At 42.3% G+C, this 27,589-nt stretch overlaps 1 protein-coding gene across 17 annotated transcripts in view; it reads right to left on the bottom strand.

The window, feature by feature from the left end:
- The window catches only part of SPON2 (spondin 2), a 122,184-nt gene that overhangs the window by 6,812 nt on the left and 87,783 nt on the right, over nt 1-27,589 (bottom strand). For 8 of the 17 annotated variants that reach the window (XM_073342832.1, XM_073342821.1, XM_073342820.1 and 5 more), the window contains 10 exons: nt 21,227-21,290; nt 20,323-20,549; nt 19,727-19,950; nt 19,214-19,405; nt 17,806-17,980; nt 14,192-14,426; nt 11,527-12,832; nt 10,865-10,911; nt 10,143-10,417; nt 4,346-4,722 (listed from right to left, as the gene is read on the bottom strand). In XM_073342832.1, coding sequence (XP_073198933.1) covers nt 14,248-14,426; nt 17,806-17,980; nt 19,214-19,405; nt 19,727-19,950; nt 20,323-20,545 — 993 coding nt within the window. In that variant the 5' untranslated portion in view covers nt 20,546-20,549; nt 21,227-21,290 and the 3' untranslated portion in view covers nt 4,346-4,722; nt 10,143-10,417; nt 10,865-10,911; nt 11,527-12,832; nt 14,192-14,247. Of the gene's footprint in view, nt 1-4,345; nt 4,723-10,142; nt 10,418-10,864; nt 10,912-11,526; nt 12,833-14,136; nt 14,427-16,329; nt 16,698-17,805; nt 17,981-19,213; nt 19,406-19,726; nt 19,951-20,322; nt 20,550-21,226; nt 21,291-27,005; nt 27,177-27,589 lie in introns of those variants that run through there. The other 9 variants (XM_073342827.1, XM_073342826.1, XM_073342830.1 and 6 more) reach the window with 6 other exon arrangements.

The raw sequence follows: 27,589 nt of genomic DNA, 5'->3' as shown, positions 1-27,589 counted from the left end.
AACATAGAGAACCCCTCTAGGCAAAACCTTAAGTTACAAAAAAGATACACAGACAGAAATAGTTATTCTATTCAGCACAATTCTTTTCTCAGCCATTTAAAGAAATCATAATCTAACACATACCTAGCTAGATTACTTACTAAAAGTTCTAAGGCTCCATTCCTGGTCTATCCCTGGCAGAAACCAGCATACAGACAGACACAGACCCTTTGTTTCTCTCCCTCCTCCCAGCTTTTGAAAGTATCTTGTCTCCTCATTGGTCATTTTGGTCAGGTGCCAGCGAGGTTACCTTTAGCTTCTTAACCCTTTACAGGTGAGAGGAGCTTTCCCCTGGCCAGGAGGGATTTCAAAGGGGTTTACCCTTCCCTTTATATTTATGACAGGGGTCTCAGTCACTGCAGGGCTCAACTCTGCCTCTTGCTTCCCCAGTATGAGTAGGTAGTGAGGTGGCTGCCATAGTCATAGCTTTCTTCAAGCTATCTTAGGGTCTAATTCAAATCCCACTGAAATCCACGGAAATATTCCCATTGGTTTCAGTGGACGTTGGATTGGACCACTGATGTTCATACATAGCCTGGGAGGCAAGGCATTGCTAAGCAGGATGGACAATAATTGAGTGGATTCTTCTCACATTCAGACACTCCAGATGCCTTCTTTTTGTTGTGCCTTCATTTCATGGGAAGAGAACAGATTTTTGCACTGAGGGCCTCTATTCTATTCAGATTCTTATAAAACATTCATCATAGAATCAGAGATTAGGGTTGGAAGACACCTCAGGAGGTCATCTAGTCCAAACCCCTGCTCAAAGCAGGACCACTCCAACGAAATCATCGCCGCCTCGGCTTTGTCAAGCTGGGCCTTAAAAACCTCTAAGGATGGAGGTTCCAGCACCTCCTTAGGTAACCCATTGCAGTGCTTCACCACCCTTCTAGTTTTTCCTAATATCCAACCTCGACCTCCCCCACTGCAACTTGAGACTATTGCTCCTTGTTCTGTCATCTGCCACCAATGAGAACAGCCTACCTCCATCCTCTTTGGAGACCCCCTTCAGGTAATTAAAGGCTGGTATCAAATCCCACCTCACTCTTCTCTTCTGCAGACTAAATAAGCTCAGTTCCCTCAGCCTCTCCTCATAAGTCATGTACCTCAGCCCACTAATCATTTTCTTTACCCACCGCTGGACTCTCTCCAATTTGTCCACAAGCTTTTTGTAGTGGGAGGCCCAAAACTGGATGCAATATTGCAGATGCGACTTCATCAGTGCCGAATAGAGGGGGAATAATCACTTCCCTCAATCTGCTGGCAATGCTCCTACTAATTCAGCCCAATATGCCGTTAGCCTTCTTGGCAATAAGGGAACACTCTTGACTCATATCTAGCTTCTCATCCACTGTAATCCCCGGGTCCTTTTCTGCAGAACTGCCGCTTAGCCAGTCGGTCCACAGCCTGTAGCAGTGCATGGGATTCTTCTGTCCTAAGTGCAGGACTCTTCACTTGTCCTTGTTGAGCCTCATCAGACTTCTTCTGACCCAATGCTCCAATTTGTCTAGGTCACTCTGGACCTTATCCCTACCCTCCAGCATATCTACCTCTCCCCGCAGCTTAGTGTCATCTACGAATTTGCCAAGGGTGCAATCCATCCCATCATCCAGATCATTAATGAAGATGTTGAACAAAACCGGCCCCGGGACAGACCCCTGGGGCACTCCTCTTGATACCGGCTGCCAACTAGACATCAAACTGTTGATCACTACCCATTGAGCCCGATGATCTAACCAGCTTTCTATTCACCTTATAGTCCATTCATCCAATCCATACTTTTTTAACTTGCTGGCAAGAGACCATATCAAAAGCTTTGCTAAAGTCAAGGTATATCACGTCCACTGCTATCCCCATATTCACAGAGCCAGTTATCTCATCATAGAAGGCAATCAGGTTGGTCGGGCATGACTTGCCCTTGGTAAATCCATGTTGACTGTTCCTGATCACCTTCCTTTTCTCCAAGTGCTTTGAAATGGGTTCCTTGAGGACCTGCTCCATGATTTTTCCAGGCACTGAAGTGAGGCTGACCTGTCTATAGTTCCCTGGGCTCTCTTTCTTCCCTTTTTTAAAGATGGGCACTATTTTTGCCTCTTTCAAATAGTCCGGGACCTCCCCCGTTCGCCACGAGTTTTCAAAGATAATGGCCAGTGGCTCTGCAATCACATCAGCCAACTCCCTCAGCACTCTCGGATGTATTCTCTCTGGCCTCATGGACTTGTGCATGTCCAGCTTTTCTATATAGTCCTTAACCTGTTCCTTCACTAGTGAGGGCTGCTAACCTCCTCCCCATACTGTGCTCCCCAGTGCAGCAGTCTGGGAGCTGACCTTGTCTGTGAAGACCAAGGCAAAAAAAGCATTGAGTACTTCAGCTTTTTCCACATCATCTCTCACTAGGTTGCCTCCCCCATTCAGTAAGGGTCCCACACTTTCCCTGACCTTCTTCTTGTTGCTAACATACCTGTAGAAACCCTTCTTGTTACCCTTCTCATCCCTTGCTAGCTGCAACTCCAGTTGTGCTTTGGCCTTCCTGATTACACCCCAGCAGGCTTGAGCAATATATTTATACTCCTCCCTAGTCATCTGTCCAAGTTTCCACTTCTTGTAAGCTTCTTTCTTGTGTATAAGCTCACCAAAGATTTCTCTGTTAAGCCAAGCTGGTTGCCTGCCATATTCGCTATACTTTCTGCACATTGGGATGGTTTATTCCTGCACCCTCAGTAAGGCTTCTTTAAAATACAGGCAGCTCTCCTAGACTCCCTTCCCCCTCATATTAGCCTCACAGGGGATCCTGCCCATCAGTTCCCTGAGGAAGTCAGATTCTGCTTTTCTGACATCCAGAGTCTGTATTCTGCTGCTCTCCTTTCTTCGTTTTGTCAGGATCCTGAACTCAACCATCTCATGGTCACTGCTGCCCAGGTTCCACCCACTTCTACTTCCCCTACCAATTGTTCCCTGTTTGTGAGCAGCAGGTCAAGAGGAGCACAGCCCCTAGTTGGTTCCTCCAGCACTTGCACCAGGAAGTTGTCCCCTACACTTTCCAAAAACTTCCTGGATTGTCTCTGCACTGCTGTATTGCTCTCCCAGCAGATGTCAGGGTGATTAAAGTCTCCCATGAGAACCAGGGCCAGTGATCTGGAAACTTCTGTTAGTTGTCCACAGAAAGACTTGTCTACCTCATCCTCCTGGCCTGGTGGTCTATAGCAGATGCCCACCCTTGTTGCTCTCGCCTCTAAACTTAACCCAAAGACTCTCAACAGGCTTTTCTCCAGTTTCATATTGGAGCTCTGAGCAATCATACTGCTCTCTTACATACAGTGCAACTCCTCCACCTTTTCTCCCCCGCCTGTCCTTCCTGAACAGTTTATACCCATCCATGACAGTGCTCCAGTCATGTGAGTTACTCCACCAAGTCTCTGTTATTCCAATCACATCATAGTTCCTTGACTGTGCCAGGACTTCCAGTTCTCCCTGCTTGTTTCCTAGGCTTCTTGCATTTGTGTATAGGCACTTGAGACAACTCGCTGATCATCCCTCTTTCTCAGTATGAGGCAGGAGCCCTCCCATCTCGCGCTCTCCTGCTCATGGTTCCTTCCGGTATCCCACTTCCCCACTTACCTCCAGGCTTAGGTCACCATCCCCTGGCTAACCTAGTTTAAAGCCCTCCTCACTAGGTTAGCAAGCCTGCCTGCAAAGATGCTGTTCCCTCTCTTCATTAGGTGGATTCCATCTCTTCCTAGCAATCCTTCTTCCTGGAACAACATCCCATGGTCGAAGAATCCAAAGCCCTCTCTCAGACACCACCTGTGTAACCATGCATTTACCTCCACAATTCGATGGTCCCTACCTGGGCCTTTTCCTTCAACAGGGAGGATGGAGAAGAACACAACTTGCGCCTCAAATTCCTTTATCCTTCTTCCCAGAGCCACATAGTCTGCAGTGACCTGCTCAAGGTCATTCTTGGCAGTATCATTGGTGCCCACATGGAGTAGTAGGAAGGGGTAGCGTTCCTAGCAGACATTCCATCACATCCTGAATTCTAGCTCCAGGCAAGCAGCACACTTCTTGAGTTTCCCGGTCTGGACGGCAGATTGATGACTCCGTCCCCCTTAGGAGGGAGTCTCTGACCATCACCACCCATCTCCTCCTCTTGGGAGTAGTGGTTGTGGAACTGCCATCCCTAGGACAATACATCCCATGCCTTCCAGTCAATGGGGGTCTCCTTCTGATCCCTTCCCTCAGATGACTCTTCCAAACCATTCTCCACCATAGTACCTGTGCAGAGAACCTGAAAACAGTTTCTTACCTGTATCTGCAGTGGAGATACATGGGTTCTCCTCATCTTCTGGAGGTCACATGCTGCCAATTTTCTTCCCCTTTCTGCACTCTCCTCTCAGATTCTTCAGCATGCTGTGCCTGCAATACCAAATGCCGACTTCTATCCAGAAAATCTTCATTTTCTCTGAGGCAATGCAGGGTCGATACTTGGGTCTCTAGTCCTTTAACCTTCTCTTCCAATATGGAGACCAGCTTGCACTTCGTACAGACGAAGTTGCTTCTATCCTCTGGGAGAAAGACAAACATGGCATATCCTGTGCAGGTCACAACCACTGATTGCTCACTGTCCATAATCTCTTTCTTCTAAGAGCCTCTTCAGATGTTGTATTTACTGCTCACAAAAGCCTGAAAGGCAAACAAAAATTCTGTGGGAACTCCCCCGCAAGCGAACTCCCAGGCGAACTCCATTTGTTCGCAACTGGCTGCCTTTTTATAAGGCTGCTGGCTCGAAGCACTTGGCCCACCTTAAAGCCTTCCCGCCAATCAACCACTCAAGGCCCACCTGGAACAAAGCACTCCCAATTCACACTTTTCAAACAAACAAATACATAGTCAAACAGTCCCTGCAACTAGCTCCAGTCAAATAGTCACAGCAGACAGACACTTGGATATTCACCCCACCAGCTCAAAATACATCCCTCTTAATGTAGCATTCATCATAGTACGAGAGCCCCTTCCAGTAGTTGGTTCACTCATCTTCGCCCCAAGTGGACAAGTGTGCACTGGACACACACATTTTGGTACATTTATGATAGAAAAAGATAAGGAAAAATATGCCTTGCATTTAGAGTGGAAGGTGGTGAGGCTTGTAATGGCCTGCAGTTCCTATTGGAGTTCCTTTCCTAGTCTTTGCCCAGCCCCAGGAAAGCTCTGTCTCCTGCACAGACAAACTTTATTTTTATTGCAGAAAGTTCCATTGTGCCAGAGGAGCAAAATTGTCGACCACATCCTCATCCCGGAGCTTTAGTCAATCTTTTAGTTACTCTGGGCACAGACCATTGAGCACCTTGCAGATAAAGACTAAGACCTTGCACTTGATATGATATTCTATGAGAAGACAATGTAGGGAGTGGAGGACGGGACTGATGTGTTCGCAGGAGCCAGTGTTGCTGAGCAGACATGGTGCAATGTTGTGTAACTAAGCACTAAAGGCTTCATTCCCAGGTATATTGCATTGCTGTAGTGCAGCCAAGAGGTGACAAACATGTGAGTAACTGTGATTAGGTCATCGTTTGCCAGGATGAGACAAACTCCTCGCACTCGTCGATGCTGCTATGTGAGATCTTAACATCAGTGAGGAATCCAGGAACATTCCTAAGCTACAGACTAAATTGGCCTATAGTGAGGGAGTACCATCAACCAAAGGAGACATTCCACTGTGGTTGCAAACCTTTAAAAATGCTTTCCTCTGCCTATTAACATAAACTCTGTCTTGCTTGAGTTCAGCTTCAACCTGTTGGTTTTTTTCCATGAGCTGATGTCGTTCAAATTGTGGGCCATCTTGGTGGTAGTGGTATCATATATTGTGAAACACATGCAGAGCAGTGTATCATCTGCATACTGCTGGCACTTGGCATCTGACCAGTTCACTCTATGCATGTATGTAGCTGTTGAATAGAACAAAGACAGAGTTGATCCTTTTGAGACTCCACAAGTGAGCGGTCTAATAATAGAGGTGCAGTTTCTTATCAAAGCTGCAGAGACGTTCAGGAGGATGAGAGTCTCTCCTCTATGCATTGATTACAGGAGATCATCAGTTCCTCTAAAGCCTGGCCTGAATCTAGATTGTGCCATAAGGTAAGGTGAGGAAAGAACAACCACCAGGTATGTTGTAAACCCAGAGTAGTTTTCTGAGCCATATGGAGTTTCCTTCCTTCACTGTACCAGCCCTTAATCTCCACGAAAGGACACCTATCCACAGAAATTTTTTGCAGCCTCTGTCACAATCTGCAAATGACACACTTGGATATCTTTGTGATGCCCCAGTATCATAGTGTCCTCTACAGATTCCACAAGGTGATCCGCAAGATTCTGGGAGACAGTGCCTTCACAGTTGACTTCCCAGAATAAGTTTGTTTCACAATAGCTGCTTCAGTTGTTAATCATAGAACCATAGAATAGCAGGGTTGGAAGGGACCTCAGGAGGTCATCTAGTCCAACCCCCGCTCAAAGCAGGACCAATCCCCAACTAAATCATCCCAGTCAGGGCTTTGTCAAGCCTAACCATAAAAACTTCAAAAGGAAGGAGATTCCACCACCTCCCTAGGTAACCCATTCCAGTGCTTCACCACCCTCCTAGTGAAAAAGTTTTTCCTAATATCCAACCTACACCTCCCCCACTGCAACTTGAGACCATTACTCCTTGTTCTGTCATCTGCTACCACTGAGAACAGTCTAGAGCCATCCTCTTTGGAACCCCCTTTCAGGTAGTTGAAAGCAGCTGTCAAATACCCCCTCATTCTTCTCTTCCACAGACTAAACAATCCCAGTTCCCTCAGCCTCTCTTCATAAGTCATGTGTTCCAATCCCCTAATCATTTTTGTTGCCCTCCACTGGACGATTTCCAATTTTTTCACATCCTTCTTGTAGTGTGGGGCCCAAAACTGGACACAATACTCCAGATGAGGCCTTACCAATGTTGAATAGAGGGGAACGACCACGTCCCTCGATCTGCTGGTAATGCCCCTACTTATACAGCGCAAAACGCCATTGGCCTTCTTGGCAACAAGGGCACACTGTTGACTCATCTCCAGCTTCTCGTCCACTGTAACCCCTAAGTCCTTTTCTGCAGAACTGCTGCCTAGCCATTCAGTCCCTAGTCTGTAGCGGTGCATAGGATTCTTCCATCCTAAGTGCAGGACTCTGCCCTTGTCTTTGCTGAACCTCATCAAATTTCTTTTGGCCAATCCTCTAATTTGTCTAGGTCCCTCTGTATCCTATCCCTACCCTCCAGAGTATTTTTCTCTCCTCCCAGTTTAGTGTCATCTGCAAACTTTGCTGAGGGTGCAATCCACGCCATCCTCCAGATTATTAATGAAGATATTGAACAAAACCAGCCCCAGGACCGACCCTTGGGGCACTGTACTTGATACCGGCTGCCAACTAGACATGGAGCCATTGATCACTACCCGTTGAGCCCGACAATCTAGCCAGCTTTCTATCCACGTTATAGTCCATTCATCCAGCCCATACTTCTTTAACTTGCTGGCAAGAATACTGTGGGAGATGGTGTCAAAAGCTTTGCTAAAGTCAAGGAAGAACACGTCCACTGCTTCCCCCCATCCAGTTATCGAGCCAGTTATCTCGTCATAGAAGGCAATTAGATTAGTCAGGCATGACTTGCCCTTGGTGAATCCATGCTGACTATTCCTGATCAGTTTCCTCTCCTCTAAGTGCTTCAGAATTGATTCCTTGAGGACCTGCTCCATGATTTTTCCAGGGAATGACGTGAGGCTGTCTGGCCTGTACCTCCCCGGAACCTCCTTCTTCCCATTTTTAAAGATGGGCACTACATTAGCCTTTTTCCAGTCATCCGGGCCCTCCCCCACTCCCCATGAGTTTTCAAAGATAATGGCCAATGGCTCTGCAATCACATCCGCCAACTCCTTTAGCACTCTCGGATGCAGCGCATCCGGCCACATGGACTTTTGCTTGTCCAGCTTTTCTAAATAGTCCCAAACCATTTCTTTCTCCACAGAGGGCTGCTCACCTCCTCCCCATGCTGTACTGCCCAGTGCAGTAGTCTGGGAGCTGACCTTGTTTGTGAAGACAGAGGCAAAAAAAGCATTGAGTAATTAGCTTTTTCCACATCTTCTGTCACTAGGTTGCCCCCCTCATTCGGTAAGGGGCCCACACTTTCCTTGACTTTCTTTTTGTTGCTAACATACCTGAAGAAACCCTTCTTGTTACTCTTAACATCTCTTGCTAGCTGCAACTCCAAGTGCGATTTGGCCCTCCTGATTTCACTCCTGCATGCCTGAGCAATATCTTTATATCTTTCCTGGTCATTTGTCCAATCTTCCACTTTTTCTAAGCTTCTTTTTTGTGTTTAAGATCAGCAAGGATTTCACTGTTAAGCCAAGCTGGTCGCCTGCCATATTTACTATACTTTCTACACATCGGGATGGTTTGTCCCTGTAACCTCAATAAGGATTCTTTAAATATAGCCAGCTCTCCTGGACTCCTTTCCCCCTCATGTTGTTCTCCCAGGGGATCCTTCCCATCAGTTCCCTGAGGGAGTCAAAGTCTGCTTTTCTGAAGTCCAGGGTCTGTATTCTGCTGCGCTCCTTTCTTCCCTGTGTCAGGATCCTGAACTCGACCATCTCATGGTCACTGTTGCCCAGGTTCCCATCCACCTTTGCTTCCCCTACTAATTCTTCCCTGTTTGTGAGCAGCAGGTCAAGAAGAGCTCTGCCCCTAGTTGGTTCCTCCAGCACTTGCACCAGGAAATTGTCCCCTGCACTTTCCAAAAACTTCCTGGATTGTCTGTGCACCTCTGTATTGCTCTCCCAGCAGATATCAGGCTGATTGAAGTCTCCCATGAGAACCAGGGCCTGCGATCTAGTAAATTCCGTTTGTTGCCGGAAGAAAGCCTCGTCCACCTCATCCCCCTGGTCTGGTGGTCTATAGCAGACTCTCACCACATCACCCTTGTTGCTCACACTTCTAAACTTACACTTCTAAACTTAATCTAGAGACTCTCAGGTTTTTCTGCAGTTTCATACAGAGCTCTGAGCAGTCATTCTGCTCTCTTACATACAATGCAACTCCCCCATCTTTTCTTGCCTGCCTGTCCTTCCTGAACAGTTTATATCCATCCATGACAGTACTCGAGTCATGTGAGTTATCCCACCAAGTCTCTGTTATTCCAATCACGTCATAGTTCCTTGACTGTGCCAGGCCTTCCAGTTCTTCCTGCTTCTTTCTCAGGCTTCTTGCATTTGTGTATAGGCACTTGAGATAACTCGCTGATCGTCCCTCTTTCTCAGTATGAGGCAGGAGCCCTCCCCTCTCGCGCTCTCCTGCTCATGCTTCCTCCCGGTATCCCACATCCCCACTTACCTCAGGGCTTTGGTCTCCTTCCCCCGGTGAACCTAGTTTAAAGCCCTCCTCACTAGGTTAGCCAGCCTGCTTGCGAAGATGCTCTTCCCTCTCTTCATTAGGTGGAGCTCATCTCTGCCTAGCACTCCTTCTTCTTGGAACACCATCCCATGGCCAAAGAATTCAAAGCCTTCTCTCCGACACCACCTGTGTAGCCATTTGTTGACTTCCACGATTTGACAGTCTCTACCCAGGCCTTTTCCTTCCACGGGGAAGATGGACGAGAACATCACTTGCATCTCAAACTCCTTTACCCTTCTTCCCAGAGCCACGTAGTCCACAGTGATTCACGCAAGGTCATTCTTGGCAGTATCATTGGTGCCTATGTGGAGAAGCAGGAAGCGGTAGCGATCCGAGGGCTTGATGATTCTTGGCAGTCTCTCCGTCACATCGTGAATCCTAGCTCCTGGCAAGCAGCAGATTTCTCGGTTTTCCCGGTCAGGGCGGCAGATAGATGACTCAGGCCCCCTGAGGAGAGAGTCCCTGACCACCACCATCTGCCTCCCTCTCTTGGGAGTGGTGGTCATGGAACCCCCAACCTTAGGACAGTGCATCTCATGCCTTTCAACTGGCAGAGTCTTCTTCTGCTCCCTTCTCCCAGATGTATCATCTGGGCCACTCCCCGCAATGGTACCTGTGGAGAGAACATGAAAACGGTTGCTCACCTGTATCTTCGTTGCTGGTACATGGACGCTCCCCTTTCTTCTTCTGGAGGTCACATGCTGCCAAATTTCTTCACCGTCCTTCTGTCCCCGCTGCGCAGCCTGCTCTGAATCTTCAGAATGTTGTGTCCGTAGAAGCATATCCTGACGTCTGTCCAGGAAATCTTCAGTTTCTCTTACGCAACGCAGGGTTGATACTTGTTTCTCCAGGCCTTGAACATTCTCTTCCAATATGGAGACCAGTTTGCACTTTGTACAGTCAAAGTCGCTTCTGTTCTCTGGAAGAAAGACAAATATGGCATATCCAATTAAGGTCACAACAGCTGAATGCTCACCATCCATATTACCTTCCTTCTACGAGCTTCCTCAGGAGTTGTAGCAACTACTCAGAGAAGCCGGCAAGATGTAAGCTCAGTGGGCTCTCCCCAGGCGAACTCCCAGGCAAACTCCCTCTGTTAGCCTCTCTGCTATTCCCCGCTCAGCTGGTTCTCAGCTGATTGGCTTTCTTTAACAGTCAGGCCCACTCAAGGCTCACCTGGAACAAAGCACTCCCAATTGACACTTTTCAAACAATCAAGCACACGGTCAAACTATCAAACTGTCCCCACAACAGACACTCAGACACTCATCAACACAGCCCCCCAATGCAGCACTTAGCATACCTCCTCTCAGACAGATCCCAGGCAAACTCCCTCTGAGTTTAATAGACAAATACAGGCATTTACCTCAGGATTCCCACCTCCTGTGTCAAGGGATTATCCTTCATCCTGATCTGGGGATACAAACAACAAGTATGTGAAAAGCAAAACCTTCAACACAGCAGATTTACCATTCAAATAAGTGACCATCTCCTGCATGCTAGGAAGCCTGGTTATAAATGCACCCTCATGGCCAAGATTGAGTCTGTTCTTCAGGTAGCTCCGGCCAACAAAAGGCATCTGCAGGAATGCATCAGGGAAATTCTCCCCCACCTGTTCCAAACCCCCTGGTGTAAACACACACACCGGAAGAGTACAATTAATATAGGAAAAGGAAATATTTATTTACAGAAGGATGATTGAAGCAAAACAACAGAAGGGAAGATAGGGGGAGTGGTAAAACAGTGTTACATCCAAACACAAGGACAGTGGTACCACAATACAAAAGGACAGACACCAAGCAATGTGTCCACACTAAGAGTCCAGGAATCCTGTGCAGAGTTCCAGTACAGCAGTGAGTCTTGGGTGCTCTTGCTCGTCTTCAGTGTCAGTAACCTTTCAACAATAAACCCCTCCGGTCCCTTTTCTGCCACTCTCTGCAAACCCACACAGAGTGACAGCCTCCCCACTTAGCTAGCTATAGCCTCCCTCCTTATGTCCAATGCAAGATCACATGCCCCAGTACTCACGGCCCCATCCAGCTCTGGGCAACTGTGATACTGAGTCCAGATCCGGTTTGTCCGTCTCAAGTGATTCCTCCTTAACATGGTGTTCCTCCTGTCTCCTGTCCTGGGGCGTCCCTGGTTGGTCATTCTGTCCCTCCCAGGCTTTGGGCTGATTCTCGGTTGCTTCACTATGTGAGGGCCTGCTTCTTATAGTTGTTCTCTCTGTAGCAACAGACAGACCTATCCTGTCACTCTACCTCTCTCCACACCCCTGGAATAACCAACACTTCCTCTTGCTGCAACAATCAGCACTCCCTCTGCCTCCGGACAAGGTTTTAAAGGGCCAAGCTCTCTAAACCCCAAGGGGGTTACATAAATGCCATAATGGAAGCAGTGGTTGAGTGCTTTTGAAAAACCAGCCTCAATTTGCAGGTGCCGAGTACTTGAAAAATCTGGCCTTTATTATATATTTCATGTTGTTATAAGTTACAACTGTCGTCATGACATCACGTGGAAAATATTACAAGTTTCTCCTTATCCTCTCATTCCTAGTGTTTGTAACTATCACATATTATGTTTTCACTTACGGTTGTATCATCAGTCCAGGAACATGGACTAGTAATAGGACTTGGAGCCTTTAGCCATTTATCAGTCAACAGTTCAAATTCTGTCCATTAATAGGAATGATGCTGGAGGCTAAATTCATGCCTTGCAGTAACATGGCTGTCTCACAGCCATGAAATGAATGGGGCAAAGAGCAATGAAAATGGATTGGGGAAGGAGCGAGGGAACAGGATATATAAAAGCAGAGAGCATACTTCACGTGTATATTTTAAAACATTTTAAAGTTGTTCTTATACCCTGGAGGTAATTGTTTATCTAGGTATTTATACAGTTAAATTAAAAAAAAACCCGAAACAGAAAATAAGGAAGACTTCTGTATAGAAAATAAACAAAGAATGGAAAAGGACAAACATAATACAGAATTTGGAGAGACCTGAGAAAAGTTCTTTTCTCCCCAAAATCAGGATATTTGAGCGCTAATGAACCTGTACGAATGTGGACACAGGAGGAACGTGGAGAAAAAAAAAGATGTTATAAACAAGAATAAGTGAAACGAGGAGGCATGGAGGACAGGAGAGTGACAATCAGAAGAATACAAGACATCCAGAAATGACAAAAGTTAGGGTTTTTTTAAAAATACTTAGCTGTATTCGACTGGAGCCAAGTGTTTGTTTTAATTGTTTATTCAGTGTTTGGAGGACCAGTATGTACTATGCTGATAAAAGTTCTAATTTCTTCAGGACTCATCAGGATCCTCATCTGAGTCCTATAAAAAAAAAGTGTCAGAACCTTTAAGTGTTCCTGTACCTAGAGAGAATGCAGTGTGCTGTGTCCCTTTTAATGTCCAAAAATGATTTTCAGAGATGGCATGTTTCAAAATGAACCCACGCAGCCCCATCCAAGATCTTTCTTGTTCATATCTGTGCCTTTCTTATTTTTGTATATTTTCTAGGACAGTGCACTGTAGACCTAAAAAAACCCAACTAGCTTAAAAGTTTTCTGTTGAACTCTTGCATTTCAAAAATCCTTTCCCTATGTTATAACTAAAAACTCTACATAATCCATGGGCTATCATTTTTTCAACCAATTAGCTATTTGAGTAACAATACTCAGAGTGTGGAACAGTTTTTGTTATATTATGCTTTGTGAAATCCATACAGAATTCTGTTTTGAGTCATTTAAAAACAAATCTGTAATTTCTCATTTATGCCTCAAAAATTTGTGATTTTTACATAAACAAATAATTCACATCCACATATGCTTTTAAAGAAACATGGACACATTTATTTCATACATGGAGAAAATGGTAAAATTTATAGTCAGCTGAACAGACTTTACAATTTTTCACCAGTTATTTCCCAGTCAGTTTACTTATGTAGGGATCCACACCAAAGATCAGTCAGTTTTTAAATCTGAAAAGAGATTCAATTCAACTGAGTTCAGTGGCTCTCCATTAGTATCCAAACTTTTTAGTGCTTATATGAAGCTTGTGGGCTGAGTAATTTTGTAGTTGGCATTTTTCCAATGTCTGAGGAAAAACAAACCTCCTCCTCTGCATGCATAGGATTCAAGACAAGTTTACTCAGTTATTTTATTGTCCTAACTACGTTACACATCTGGTCACTCTGGTTTATGTAAGCGTTTTCCAAAGAAGTGTACTCAATTAACCATGATTACAAGAAGTCAACCTTAATGCCAATAAATTATAATAAAACATAATTTACCGCAACGTAATAATTAGCTTCATAGGTATAAATAAACAAATTTAAATCTACAAATTCTAATATTTAAGAATGTATATGATAATCTAGATTATATTCAAAAGATTTGTTAACTTAAATGAACTGTGCAGTATGTCCAAAAATTTCTTTTCTGCCACTAGATGGTACTGCAAGAACTTACACAATATTTGTAGGAAGGAATGGGTTCAGTGGATTTTGTTTTGTTTTCCCTGTAAACGATCAAGAACTGCTGGACTAAAATTAACTAATTTTAAAAAAAGTCTTGATATCAAACAATAGAATCAGCATCCAGTCTAATTAAACACTGCAATAAAACATTACATCATACCTGAATTATAAGGAATAGTGACGGACATGGAGTATAGATTTCAACTAAATCTAACCTTAATTTAAATGATCTAAATTATTGTCTATTCTTTATTCCACTGGAAAGGAGATTTCAGACACAATTGTCTGGTTCACATTCTATTTCTTCATCCAGGTTTGGACAAGGAGTTCCATTATTGGCAGCTTGAAGGCGTACATAACGAGTTCTGGTTTTGGTCCCTATCTTTCCACAAGTACCTCTGCAAAGACCCCAGGAAGACCACAGTGAAATCTCACAGTCCAGTGGTGTTTCTGTAACATATATAAGAAGAGGTGATTTGACAGAAATATGTGCTTAAGGCAAACACATAGTTGGCAAAATGTACAAAACTATTATCAAATTGTCCTTACTTATACAAATATAAGGCTGATGTTTGTTTTGCTACATTACTGATGATATTAAAAAGATCTACTTAAAAAAACAAATTAACATGATTTTAATTTTACATTCCTTTAATAAAAGCCATATGTTGTCTAGTAAATAAAGACATCTGTTTTCAGCTCCTGAAAAGGTAGACGTCTTTAGTTTAATGTAGAGGTTGTTTGGAGGTACTGCATTAATTATGGTGTAATAGTTATTTAGTGGAGAATTTTAAATGGAAAACTGTTTAAAATGAGCATGCTCCGAAAATATAATGATATTTTACTGTCATCTCACTACTAATAACTCATTTGCCCTTGCATGGCTTGCTGGATAATACCAGGATTAAGATTTTTATCAAGTTTATTTATATACTCTGGGACGACTTTGTATATATTGTTCCTATTCAGTTCATTTTCCATTTAAGTCCTAGTCTATTCTTCCTCATGAGTAAAGAAAATGCTAATTCTTTTTATGGCTAAATCTTCTTGTAGTTAGTTTTTGGCAAGAAAAGTTAAAGCACCTTTTATACACAGTCTTCCCTTTGCCAATAAAATATATTGTATAACTGAAAGCCTTTTAACACTAATATACTGTACATTTACTACAACCAAATAAATCAGAAATTCTGTAAAGTAATATAGAAATATGAATGATATGCGAGTTATAAAATTCTCAAAGAAAATATACAGATACTCTCTCCCTCTGCAGTTGGGAGGAAAGATGTCTGGATCTCTATAGACCTTGAGTGGATGGGGAACATGGTTTGACCTTTGGAAATTAAATCTTTCCTTATGCCTGTGAAGTAACTTTTTTTATATTGATTAAGGTACTGGTATATACACAAAGTGGAGACTTCTATGAATGTCCAACAAATGCTTTACTTACAATGAATTGCTCTGATTCAGTATGTGTTGCTCTTATTTTATAATATCTCCTGAATTACTAAAATTTTTAATAGCGTAGAGAAATGGACTTGTATAGAAAGCTTAAAAGAACTAAATGTGTAGTTTGGCTAAACAATTACTATTATCTCATCAAATGTATTACAAATATATTACATAATCTGTTGTAGTTTGGTACTGTTTACAGCAGTGGTTGTCAAACTTTTGTATTGGTGACCCCTTTCAGACAGCAAGCCTCTGAGTGTGACCCCCCCTTATAAATTAAAAACACTTTTAAAATATATTTAGCACTACTATAAATGCTGGAGACAAAGCGGGGTTCGGGGTGAAGGCTGACAGCTCGCAACCCCCCAGGTAATAACCTCGTGATGCCCTGGGGGGTCCCTGCACCCAGTTTGAGAACCACTGATTTATAGTATCTACTATGGGGATGCCCAGTATTGGAACACTTGAGGGTGGGGGCGGAGGGGTTTTTTAACCTACACTGAGGCACATTAATTAACTTTGTGGGGAAGTTAATACAGCATGTTGCTCTAGCTAGCACTTCCAGTTACTCACATTTATGGGGAAATAAAATAAAATAAAATAAATAGTCTCTAAAAATACCATATTGGCTGACTTCCAACTCTTGGATCTTAAACTTTCAGGACAAGACAAACCCATCTGTCTTAGGCTAGGGAGCTGAGACCCAAGAATGAGAATCCTGCATGATATCTTCAAAGTAACATACTAAGGACCCAGTACAGGAAGCACTTACGCATGTTTTAAAGACCACCCCTAGTAAGGAAAGCACTTAAGTACATACTTAAGCTCCTTTCCTGAATTGGGGCCAGAGTAAGTAATAATCCCTTCTCAAATGTTGTGGAGGAAAGGATATTATTCTATATGTAATCTGTGTCACCCAGTTTGAATGATGAATGATCAGCTCTCGTTTACTGAGAAAACATTTTTTAAACTAGAAATCTGCTCGTTTTAAGTGTACAAGTCAGGCCTTATTAAAGAAAACTTACCTTACCATGGTTATTTATTAATTGTGAGGAAATTTGTGAAGCCCACCTTATGGTCCAAACTCCTAGCACAGAGACAAAGCCAGAGAAATAGACTCTTCAATCCCAATCTGAAGCAGCTGGCATGCACTTGGGCCATGGTTGCTACTACAGAATATTAGGGAATGTATCCCATGGATCTTTCCTGTGCAGGATTTTGGTCTCTGCACTCCTCTCTTAAGAAGTCCTCCACATTCCCCTTTTCACATTCCTGTACAGAAAGTCACCAGAGGGTGCATAGAGTAAACCTGCATGGGGCTCTCTGCCATCTGTCCTCTTTCCTCCAGTCAGAGGAGATGTAGCATTTATGCTGAGTTTGAAGCTTAGAAGTTGTCACTAAGACCGGGTCAAATCAGTGCTATCAACCTTCACTTACATGAGCACTAACATTCACTGACAGTAAAAAAAAAAAAAAAAAAAAAAGAAAGCAAGCTGTGATGGGATAAATATATTATTGTTTGAAATTAAATCTTGGCTTCACTTGAGCATTTCAATACAAATTTTAAACTCTCCTCGGGTATCTTGTTCTGTAGGTATCAGTTGCCATCATAATTCTATTCAAGCTGGTGAACTGAATTTTGTTTTCTTATTTCATATCACTATCAAAATACTTCTTACCAAGGAGAATACAGTAAGTATAATCGCTTTGCTCCATTATGTAAGAACTCAGAGGAAGGAACCCCTTTTTTTAGTATTTGCACAGGATTTGGGGAGCTGAGAGTCTGACAAGAGAATCTCTTTCACACAGGACTGGTGGTTCTGTGGAAGTTCTATGGTTTGAATAAGACATGCTTTGGATCTAACCCAAACCTGTGGATCCCTGGCCAGACATGAAGGCTTTCCCCCACCCCCAGTGTTTCTTTCGGTATCCTTTTCCTATGACATCTGGACTAGTTTATTGCCTATACTGTTGTTGTGGTCTCTGTCACAGAGGGCCCAATTCTAATCTTACCTACGCTATGTTTACACTTGTGGAACTCCATTGGCTTTGGTAGAATGACTCCCAATTTATGCAAGTGTAAGTGATATTAGAATTAGACCCAGAGTACAGAGGAATAGTTAATGCTGTTCCACATAGAAAAGGGTACAGAGAAATATAACGATCGGCTGTTATTTGACTGGGCATGACCCCCTTTTCTGTGCAGCATTTTTGTAAAAGGAAGAGTTGCTGCTGCCTGGAGCAGGAATATTCTGCATAACCACATTCTCTTCCACATGGCCTGCCAGAGATATGAACTTTTCTAAAATTTTGCTTCCCTCCTTGCTGCTCAGTGAATGGGAACAAAAGGATCTAGTTGATCAAAGAACTAACCACTTACCTGAGACAGAGTCATCTATTTCATTGCCTATAGCAGTCAGGTTAGGCTCAGGACCAGGAAGACCCAGCTGGTTTCTTTTAAGTTTTACAATGGTTACTCGAGCAATAGGTGGCAAACTTTTTAGCTTGGGATAATAAAATGAGTTTGCTGGGTGACTTGGAGAGGAACAAGTGATCTATGAATTAAAAATAAAAGGAAGTTTATAGAAATAGTATTGCCATGTTAGTAAGGATAGAAATTTTAAACAGAATATCATGTTTTAATTATGCTTCTGGGCAAGTAAAACATATATGAACGGGGGATGTACAGCCTTTACGCACCCGAGCCCCACAAAAAAGCTGCGATTTCTGTCATGAAGATAATTCCACTAACTTTTGTGGAAGGATTCTGGGACTGAGATCACACAAGAAATTGTGGCTATTTTTGGATGGAGATACTGGATGGAGGGTAGTCAGCATGCACAATAATGCTTGGAGCAGGTTGATGGAGGAGACAGGAAGTTGTAGATAGGGAATGCTGGCAGTGGCAAGGTTACTGACTGGGGCATAATGTAGTAGGTGTGGTATGGTTATAAGGGGTCACAGAGGATTGTGCTTCAGCTTCTCTATTCTTTCCCACTCCTGCAAGCACTACATTCTGCTCTAGGAAAGCACTTATTAAACATGAGAAGGAATTGGCTGAGTGCTGACTTTATTAAGGGATGTAGGGGCAAGGTAGTCCGTTTCTCTCCACCTTTAAACAACAGCTCCCTGAAACAAAGTAAGGCATAGACCGAGCGTGGAAAGGGCAGACAAGACTTACAGCAGGGGAAGGGCAGTAGCAGTAGGAAAAAAAAAAAAGTTTGAGCAAACCTTCCTCTTCCTTTCCATTAGCTCATTTCCCTTAGATGCTAGCAGCTGCCAAGTTTTGGCAATTCTCTCAGAAAACTTCCCCTCCCCCGCTGCAGGCCACATGGCAGTTGCAAACCCCAGAGATTCCCTAATACAGATAAATATCTAGCCCAGACCAACCCAGCAAGCTCTTTTCAGCATAGTTTTAGTTTTATAAATGTATCCAGCTTTTTTAAAAGCATGTAATCAAAAAAGCATGCATTTCTGTTTTACAGAATTTTAGATGACAGTGCAAAATAGAAGTATTATGATCCTAGATATAACAAATAACATTTCAGACACATGGATTTGCAAACACAGAGAAAATAAACGGACATCAACCAAACGAATGCTAAGTGCTATCACTGTGGAGCTCCGGCTAAGTCATAAATCCAGATACAACACTAAATATTAAAATCATTTTGCAAAGAAAAAAAAGTTCATGTTATAATTTCATAAGTTATTTTTAAAAGAAAAAATCATAATATACAGGTATGACATAATACATATTCATATGCATATAACATACATACACTTACTTCTGTAACAGTGTCCTGTGGAATAGTGGCAAAGTTTGGTGAGGAAAATGTGAAACCACTGTCTGTTCCAGCATCATATGGAAAAAGTTCTACTGTTTCTTGTTCTTTCCAATGATCTCCTTCACATAGATTTAGACTGTCAACACCCACAAACCAATCAGGGCTGGGCACAATTCGTACAATAAAAGAAACCTACGAAGTGAAAGAAAAACATCATAAAAAATAACTGTCACCTGCCAGTCTCTACAGGCTTGGCTATCAGGGTCTGATTTCTAGTATGGCAATGGGTCAAACATATTTCTGACTATTTTAGTTGAGGGTTTCTAAAAGAAAATATTCCAGACTGCTTTTTTATTTCATTTTATGTTCAAAAAGTTCTTTAAAACTGGATTCTCTTAGCAATTCCTTGCATTATATTGATACTTATCAGTGGCATTTCAAATATCTCCTTTTGCATCCTGCTGGTATAAAACTAGTAAGCAACCCTTAAAATGAAAATGTAAATGTACGTACTAAGGAGTGTCTTGAATGTGCTTCTAATTCCGTGAAGGTTTGTCCTGTACCACTGGAAATGGCAGGAGCTGAGAAGATTCCATGCACACTTTGAATTTTTTCTCCAGCTGCTTCTATTTCCTTCATTAATGTCCATGCTTCACCCTTTTCAGCAAAATCACGCACACCATTGCTGGCATATTCATCCTTTTTCCACATGTTATAGTCAGAACTATGGGTAACACCTATTTAAGGGAACACATTTCTCAATATAAAAGTCTACTTTGGATTATCTTAATTGATACAGTTTCTCTGTTTTATTTCTGATGTGGAACAATTTGGGGATTAATATTTAGGATTTTGTAAAACATTTAACTTACCACTGTTTACCTCAGCTGTAGCCAATTGAAAACTGAAGCCAACTGAAAACACTTTTAGATTCTCTAAGTATTTTGAATGCTGCAAGTTCTGTATGTTACTGTTTAGCTGTCAAGCTACATTAGTTTTGACTTTCATTTTACTAAAGGGAATTCTCAATAAATTCAAATAAAGAACAACCCCCCCCCACAACTGTAGAGAGTTTTGTCTGGTCTTGACACTGCACACACTTCACTTACCTAGCAAGGAAGACCACTGTGCTGGAGGCCTATAAAGGGGATACTGCTTAGGGAAAGCAGCCTGACTCCATTTCCCTACAAAGAGTATGCTGTACTTAGCAACTTCCTCTGCTGTGCAAACAGAATCATCACCCACAGGCAGACAGCTGGTATAGCCTAAAATTGTTATAAGCAGCGTCCAGATAACTTTACAGGATCTGTTGCCAAGCATCAGGTTTTCCATTTCCCTACACATGGAAACGGAAAAAAAGTGTCCATGTTAGCCTTATTAGTCACTGTAGACTCAAAACGGAATAACTGTAGCCCAATGAAATTTAATATAGCATAAGTTTTGAACTAAAGGAAAATATACATACAAAGCATTTAAAAAACTAATGCATCTAAGAACATATAGGACTTCCAGAACTGAAGTTTCCATGCAGTAAGTTACAAAGCTGTAACTCTATCTAGGACAACTGTTTCTAATGGAAAATAAAAAATATCTTAAACTTGTTCATGGTAATATGAGGAAATATGTTTTTGATTTTCTTTTAAAATCTTATTAGAATCACATCTTGAATTAATTAGACTGGTAAATGTTGCTGTAAAAACATTAATGATACATTTATTATTTTAAAGATTAAATTAAATTAAATAAAGCATGGAGAAGTAACATAAAAGTTGAAGCAGAATTTTTAGAACAGATTTAAAGTCAAATACATTACAAATATAATATGTTACTTTGCTATCATATTTGCTATGAAAAAACATTTAAAAATTAACATAATTGCAAAGGAGTGAAACTCAGTTGTTCAAAATCCTCCTTTTTAAATGCTTTTGTCCTTAGAGAAAACTGCATAAGCATAATTGAAACACTAACAGTTGTGTAATACATTAATTCATTAAAAGAGGTTTGAGTACTCACTAAATATTTCCTCTGGAGCTCATATACGGTGAGAGCACCTGCTTTTGCTGGCAGCTGAGCTGTTCTGCAAGAGAGGACAGTAGGAGTCTTGCTATTTATGCCTGAAGAGGGTCCGTTTGGTCCAACAGTTATCGTAACCTTTAGACTTTCCAGTTTAACAAAATGAATTCCATACTGTTGCTTGATTTTTTTTATGGACTTCCAGAATCTCCTGGATGCCGGTTGCTTCAGGTTTCTATTGGGAAACTGTGGTGCTGACTAGACACAGAATGTTTTTTAAAACTATCTTAGATTATTACCAACAACTCAGGTTTTCTGGTGACTGTATAGTTCTCTGTACATCTTATTAATGCTTCTAAGCTATAAAAATGAACTGAGTCCAAAACTAAAATTGTTCTGGTGGAAATGCTTTAAATGAGAAGCATATTTCCTAGTAAGTTTTATTGTCTGACAGATGCTGCTTCCAAACATTTACAGAGAGCGCTCTCACTCTCACATACCATATGTACATGTTCAAATAAGAAGGTGAAAACAGCTAAACAAATCTAGGGAAAGAGACTTAAATCATTTTATATAGTCACACATATCAACATTGCAAACACAAATTAATTTAAAATAGAACAGTATATATCTTTGTTGGCAACAATACTGGACACTGTATGATGAAAGGGCTCTGTAATATTGTGGTTTATTTGGAAGGAGTGGTTTTTGGAAGCTTCTTCAAGATTTTTCTTAGCTGTCTACTCTTTAAAGTAAAAATCGTAGATAATCTTAATAGTAGTTAAATCATACGTATTCTGTAGTGACATACATACACTCACATCACTAAACATATTTGTTTTCTATGCAAAAATCTATAAATACTAAGCACAGTTAAGTTAAACAGTTAATACTCATTTTTAATTCTTTCCACACTGCCTTTCCAAATGCCCTTAGGAAAAAAGGGCTTGTTAGAATGTCTGGAAGTGTGACTGTCAAGAGTCAGTTCAAAAGTCAAGTACACATCATGAAAAATGCCATTCCAGGAGACCTTCCCATTGAAATTGTGGGGTATCTAGCGTGAACATTTTCTCTGATCACAAGCATTAGAGCACAAGACAAAGGCAATCATTTCTCAATTAGCAAAACCCCAGGTTATGATGGGTTTATAGGTTAAACCCTGCATTTTATATTCTGCAAGGAGGTTTGCAGACAGCCAGTTTTAGCTCAAAGGCATTACTAAAACTAGGGACAGATTGTCCCTTCCATGGAAAACCCATTGGAAGTGGGGAGGAAAACTGAGATTTATGTCATGAAGTTTACCTAGATTATTCTGCCTGGGGAGTGGGGTTTGAAATGAGGCAGCTGAACAGTGGAGGTGTCAGCCACCAGTACCCATAATTCCTGAACATTTACATGGATTTCATGAAATTCACTGGCAGCTAGGGCCATCTGTGCATGGTGTGATCTAAGGACCTCTTGATGCTGACTGGTAGAGGGCACAGAGGTGCATAAGGGTTACAAGGATCCCCTGGATCTGGTATTTACATTCTAGTTCACCAATGGGTGTCATGTAAGGTGCTTCTTTGAGTGATTGCAAATGTTTATTCCACACAGGTATGCACACACCTCGTGTGCCCAAAGCCAGAGAACTTTGCTGAGCAGTATCTGTTGGGGCGACACATATGCCCTTGGAACTCCATAATCCATTGCCCTTGGAACTCCATAATCCATTGCCCTTGGAACTTCCATGGCTATTTAAGGGCCACACCACCTCAACTCCCCTCAGTTCTTTCTCACCACCTGTGGCTTGAGTCAGAGCATTCCATGTGGTATAGAATCGTAGGATTGGAAGGGACCTTGAGAGATCATCTAGTCCAGTCCCCTTCACTCATGGCAGGACTAAGGATTATCTAGACCATCCTTGACAGGTGTTTGTCTAACCTGCTCTTCAAAATTTCCAATGATGGATATTCCACAACCTCCTTGGGCAACTGATTCCAGCGCTCAGCTCATGTTTTGCTATCACAGTACTTTTTCTGTGAATGCATGTGCATAGTTATAGTAAGTTACAGTAGTACCCTTAGTATTTAGTTAGTAGTAATTTAGTTAAGGAGAATTTAGCTTGGTACAATGCCCTCACCAGGTTTTAAGCACTGCCTGCCTATTGTGTGAGGATGGTTATCCCTACACACTTGGTACTTATTGTGCCTTGGAGAAGGGCACATAAAAGAAAAGTGCTTCATTTGTAGGTCATTCAAAAAGAGAATGCAGGTGTCTAGAGACCTGTGCTTGAAGCAACACCTTTTGTAGCAGGCAGCATGGCCCACTTTGGCACGAGGGGCCTCCACAGATCATCTGCCCCCTCAGAGAACTTCAGAACTGGCATTGGCTGTTGTTCCACAGCCAGAGTTTGATTCATCTCTGAGGAGAAAGAGAGCTCATTTTCCTTCACTGGGCCCTCCAAGGAAAAGGACTCACAAAACTAACCAGAGCCACTCCACAGCTCAGAGAGATTCCTCCTCCTCTTCTAAGAGGAGTGCAGGCTGGCACCAGGATTCCTCTGATGCACAGGACAGAGCTGAGCCATCTACTTGCTCTCTGGTACTGAGACCAGAGCAATTGAACACCATGTCATCATTCTGGTACCATCCGTGTGGTGTCCAGCACGAATAACATTGGTGTCAGCATCAAAATTTTGAACTCCACAGATATATCAGGTAGCATCAAACTTGTTCTGTTCCTGACTCTCTCAAATCTGCCATGGTGGTCTCTTCTGCTGCCTCGGCACCACCTGGACTAGTTGCAGAGTATATGTTGTTACCATCTTCAGCACTGTGTAAACGCTAGGACATGGAGCTGAGATTGGACTCTTTATTGGTACCAATGGGCTTGTTGGCGCAGATACTGTCTTCTGTACCAACAACAATTTTGGGATTTGCAGGATTGGTACTACTCTGACTGCGGTACTGACATCTGTTTTGGTGCCAAGTGTTAGTACAATTCCCCTACTAGTACTGAAGGCACGGGTTGCCTTCGGTACAAACACAGCCTGCCTACCAGACATCATCTGAGTTTGGATGTTTGCTTACTCCACCAGGAACGGCCCCTTTGTTGACATCAGACTACTTGGAATGTTCTTCACACTCAAGCTCATTTTCTGCCTCTCCCTCTCCTTCCAAGTACCATTCTTGAAAGCCTTTGAGTCTTCTGGGGGATCAACATAGATACTGGGATTGGCACTGCTCTCACAGTAGGGGTAAGGGCTCTTGGTCCACTTCCTACGAGTCATCCAGTGCTGTATCCTGTTCCTCAGTGGCCTCTGTGGAACTCTTGGGATGTTCCTCTATCTGCAAGGTCACAATCCTCTGCCCAGACCAGAGGAAGGTCAACGAACTCTTTGGTAATCTCGCCTCCAAGCCACCCAGGCTGGAGACACAGACTGATGTTGCTCCATCTGAACTGGTTCAGCCTGAACCATTGTTCAAGAGCAGGTATTGATGCAGGAGGTCTGATTGGCTCTATTTTCTTCCTCTTTTTCCTCGCCAGATGATTCCACAGTGCTGGATTTGTCTTCTCCTATGCCTGAGGATTGTAGGTGTTCTCAAGAACTCCTGAGGCAAATGGCTACAGCCTTGGGCATTCAGGATGAGTTTGTTCAGTAGAATAGCCATAAATTGGTGGACATTATTCAACTGTTGGCACCAGGGAGGGCAGCTCTCCCTATAAATAAACCTATTTTGGAACCCATAAAGGCCTTGTGGCATCCCCCAGCTTCCTTACCTTCTATAGTGAACCATATAGATAAGTGGTACTATGTCCCCATGCCGGGGTATGAGTGGGTTTAGTCCCATTTGGCCCCTAACTCTCTTGTTGTAACAGTGGCAAATGAGAGGTTGTAAAAAGGGAGGTATAAGTTGACACCTAAAGAAGTCTAAGAGGTTAGATTTAATGGGAAGGAAGATTTATTTTATCTCCGCACTATAGATGTCCATTGCTAATCAACAGGCTAATCAATAATAATATGTATTATCAACATATGACCAGAGCCACTTTTTCAACTTGATGGAATGAGGATAATCAATGGGATACAGTAATACCATAGTACAAAATATATCAGAAGGACAGAACAAGTTGTGCTGGTGGGGGAGTGGCATTTGTGAAAGAAAGCATAGAATCAAATGAAGTAAAAATCATAAATGAATCAAACTGTACCATAGAATCTCTATGGATAGAAATTCCATGCTTTAAGAATAAGAATACAGCGGTAGGGATATATTACTGACCACTTGACCAGGATGGTGATAGTGACTGTGAAATGCTCAGGGAGATTAGGGAGGCTATTGAAATAAACAACTCAATAATAATAATGGGGGGTTTCAATTATCCCCATATTGACTGGGTACATATCACTTCAGGATGGGATGCCGAGATAAAGTTTCTTGACACCTTAAATGACTGCTTCTTGGAGCAGCTGGTCCTGGAACCCACCAGAGGAGGGACAATTCTTGATTTAGTACAAAGTGGAGCACAGGATCTGGTCCAAGAGGTGACTATAGCTTGGTAATAGTGGACCACTTGGTAATAGTGACCATAAATATAATTAAATTTAATATCCCTGTGGCAGGAAAAACACCACAGCGGCCCAACACTGTAGCATTTAATTTCAGAAAGGGGAACTACACAAAAATGAGGGGGTTAGTTAAACAGAAATTAAAGGGTACAGTGCCAAGAATGAAATCTCTGCAAGCTGCATGGAAACTTTTTAAAGACACCGTAATAGAGGCTCAACTTAAATGCATACCCCAAATTAAGAAAATAGTAAGAGAACCAAAAAAGGGCCACCATAGCTAAACAAAAAAGTAAAAGAAGCAGTGAGAGGCAAAAAGGCATCCTTTAAAAAGTGGAAGTTAAATCCTAGTGAGGAAAATAGAAAGGAGCATAAACACTGGCAAAGGAAGTGTAAAATTACAATTAGGAAGGCCAAAAAAGAATTTGAGGAACAGTTAGCCAAAGACTCAAAAAGTAATAGCAATTTTTTTTAAAGTACATCAGAAGCAGGAAGCCTGCTAAACAACCAGTGGAGCCACTGGACGATCGAGGTGCTAAAGGAGCACTCAAGGACGATAAGGCTTGAGAAACTAAATGAATTTTTTGCATCGGTCTCCCTGGCTAAGGATGTGAGGGAGATTGCCAAACCTGAGCCATTCTTTTTGGTCTTTTTAGGTGACAGATCTAAGGAACTGTCCCAGATTGAGGTATCATTAGAGGAGGTTTTGGAACAAATTGATAAATTAAACAGCAATAAGTCACCAGGACCAGAGGGTATTCACCCAAGAGCTCTAAAGGAACTCAAATGTGAAATTTCAGAATTACTAACTGTAGTCTGTAACCTGTCATTTAAATCAGCTTCTGTACCAGATGACTGCAGGATAGCTAACGTGACACCAATTTTTAAAAAGGGCTCCAGAGGTTATCCCGGGCAATTACGGGCCTGTAAGCCTGACTGGGCAAACTTGTTGAAACTACAATAAAGAACAAAATTGTCAGACACATAGATGAACATAATTTGTTGGGAAAGAGTCAACATGGTTTTAGGGTAGCAGCCGTGTTAGTCTGTATTCGCAAAAAGAAAAGGAGTACTTGTGGCACCTTAGAGACTAACCAATTTATTTGAGCATAAGCTTTCGTGAGCTACAGCTCACTTCATCAGATGCATAAAAGTGGAAAATGCAGTGAGGATATTTTTATACACACAGACCATGAAAAATGGTTTTAGTAAAGGGAAATCATGGCTCACCAATCTACTAGAATTCTTTGAGGGGGTCAACAAGCATGTGGACCAAGGGTATCCAGTGGATATAGTGTTCTTACATTTTCAGAAAGCCTTTGAGAAGGTCCCTCACCAAAAGCTCTTACTCAGAGTAAGCTGCCACGGGATAAGAGGGAAGGTGCTCTCATGGAGTGGTAACTGGTTAAAAGATAGAAAACAAAGAGTAGGTATAAATAGTCAGTTTTCAGAATGGAGAGAGGTAAATAGTGGTGTCCCCCAGGGGTCTGTTCTGGGACCAGTCCTATTCAACATATTCATAAATGATCTGGAAAAAGGGGTAAACAGTGAGGTGGCAAAATTTGCAGATGATACAAAATTACTAAAGATAGTTAAGACCCAGGCAGACTGAGTAGAACTACAAAAGGATCTCTCAAAACTGGGTGACTGGGCAACAAAACGGCAGATGAAATTTAATGTTGATAAATGCAAAGTAATGCACATTGGAAAGCATAATCCCAACTATACATATAAAATGATGGGGTCTAAATTAGCTGTTACCACGCAAAAAAGAGCACTTGGAGTCATTGTGGATTATTCTCTGCAAACATCCA

Source organism: Lepidochelys kempii, chromosome 4 (genome assembly GCF_965140265.1).
Source record: "Lepidochelys kempii isolate rLepKem1 chromosome 4, rLepKem1.hap2, whole genome shotgun sequence".
NCBI lineage: Eukaryota > Metazoa > Chordata > Testudines > Cheloniidae > Lepidochelys > Lepidochelys kempii.
The sequence above is the reverse complement of the archived record's forward strand: the minus strand, read 5'-3'. Positions and strand labels throughout refer to the sequence as shown.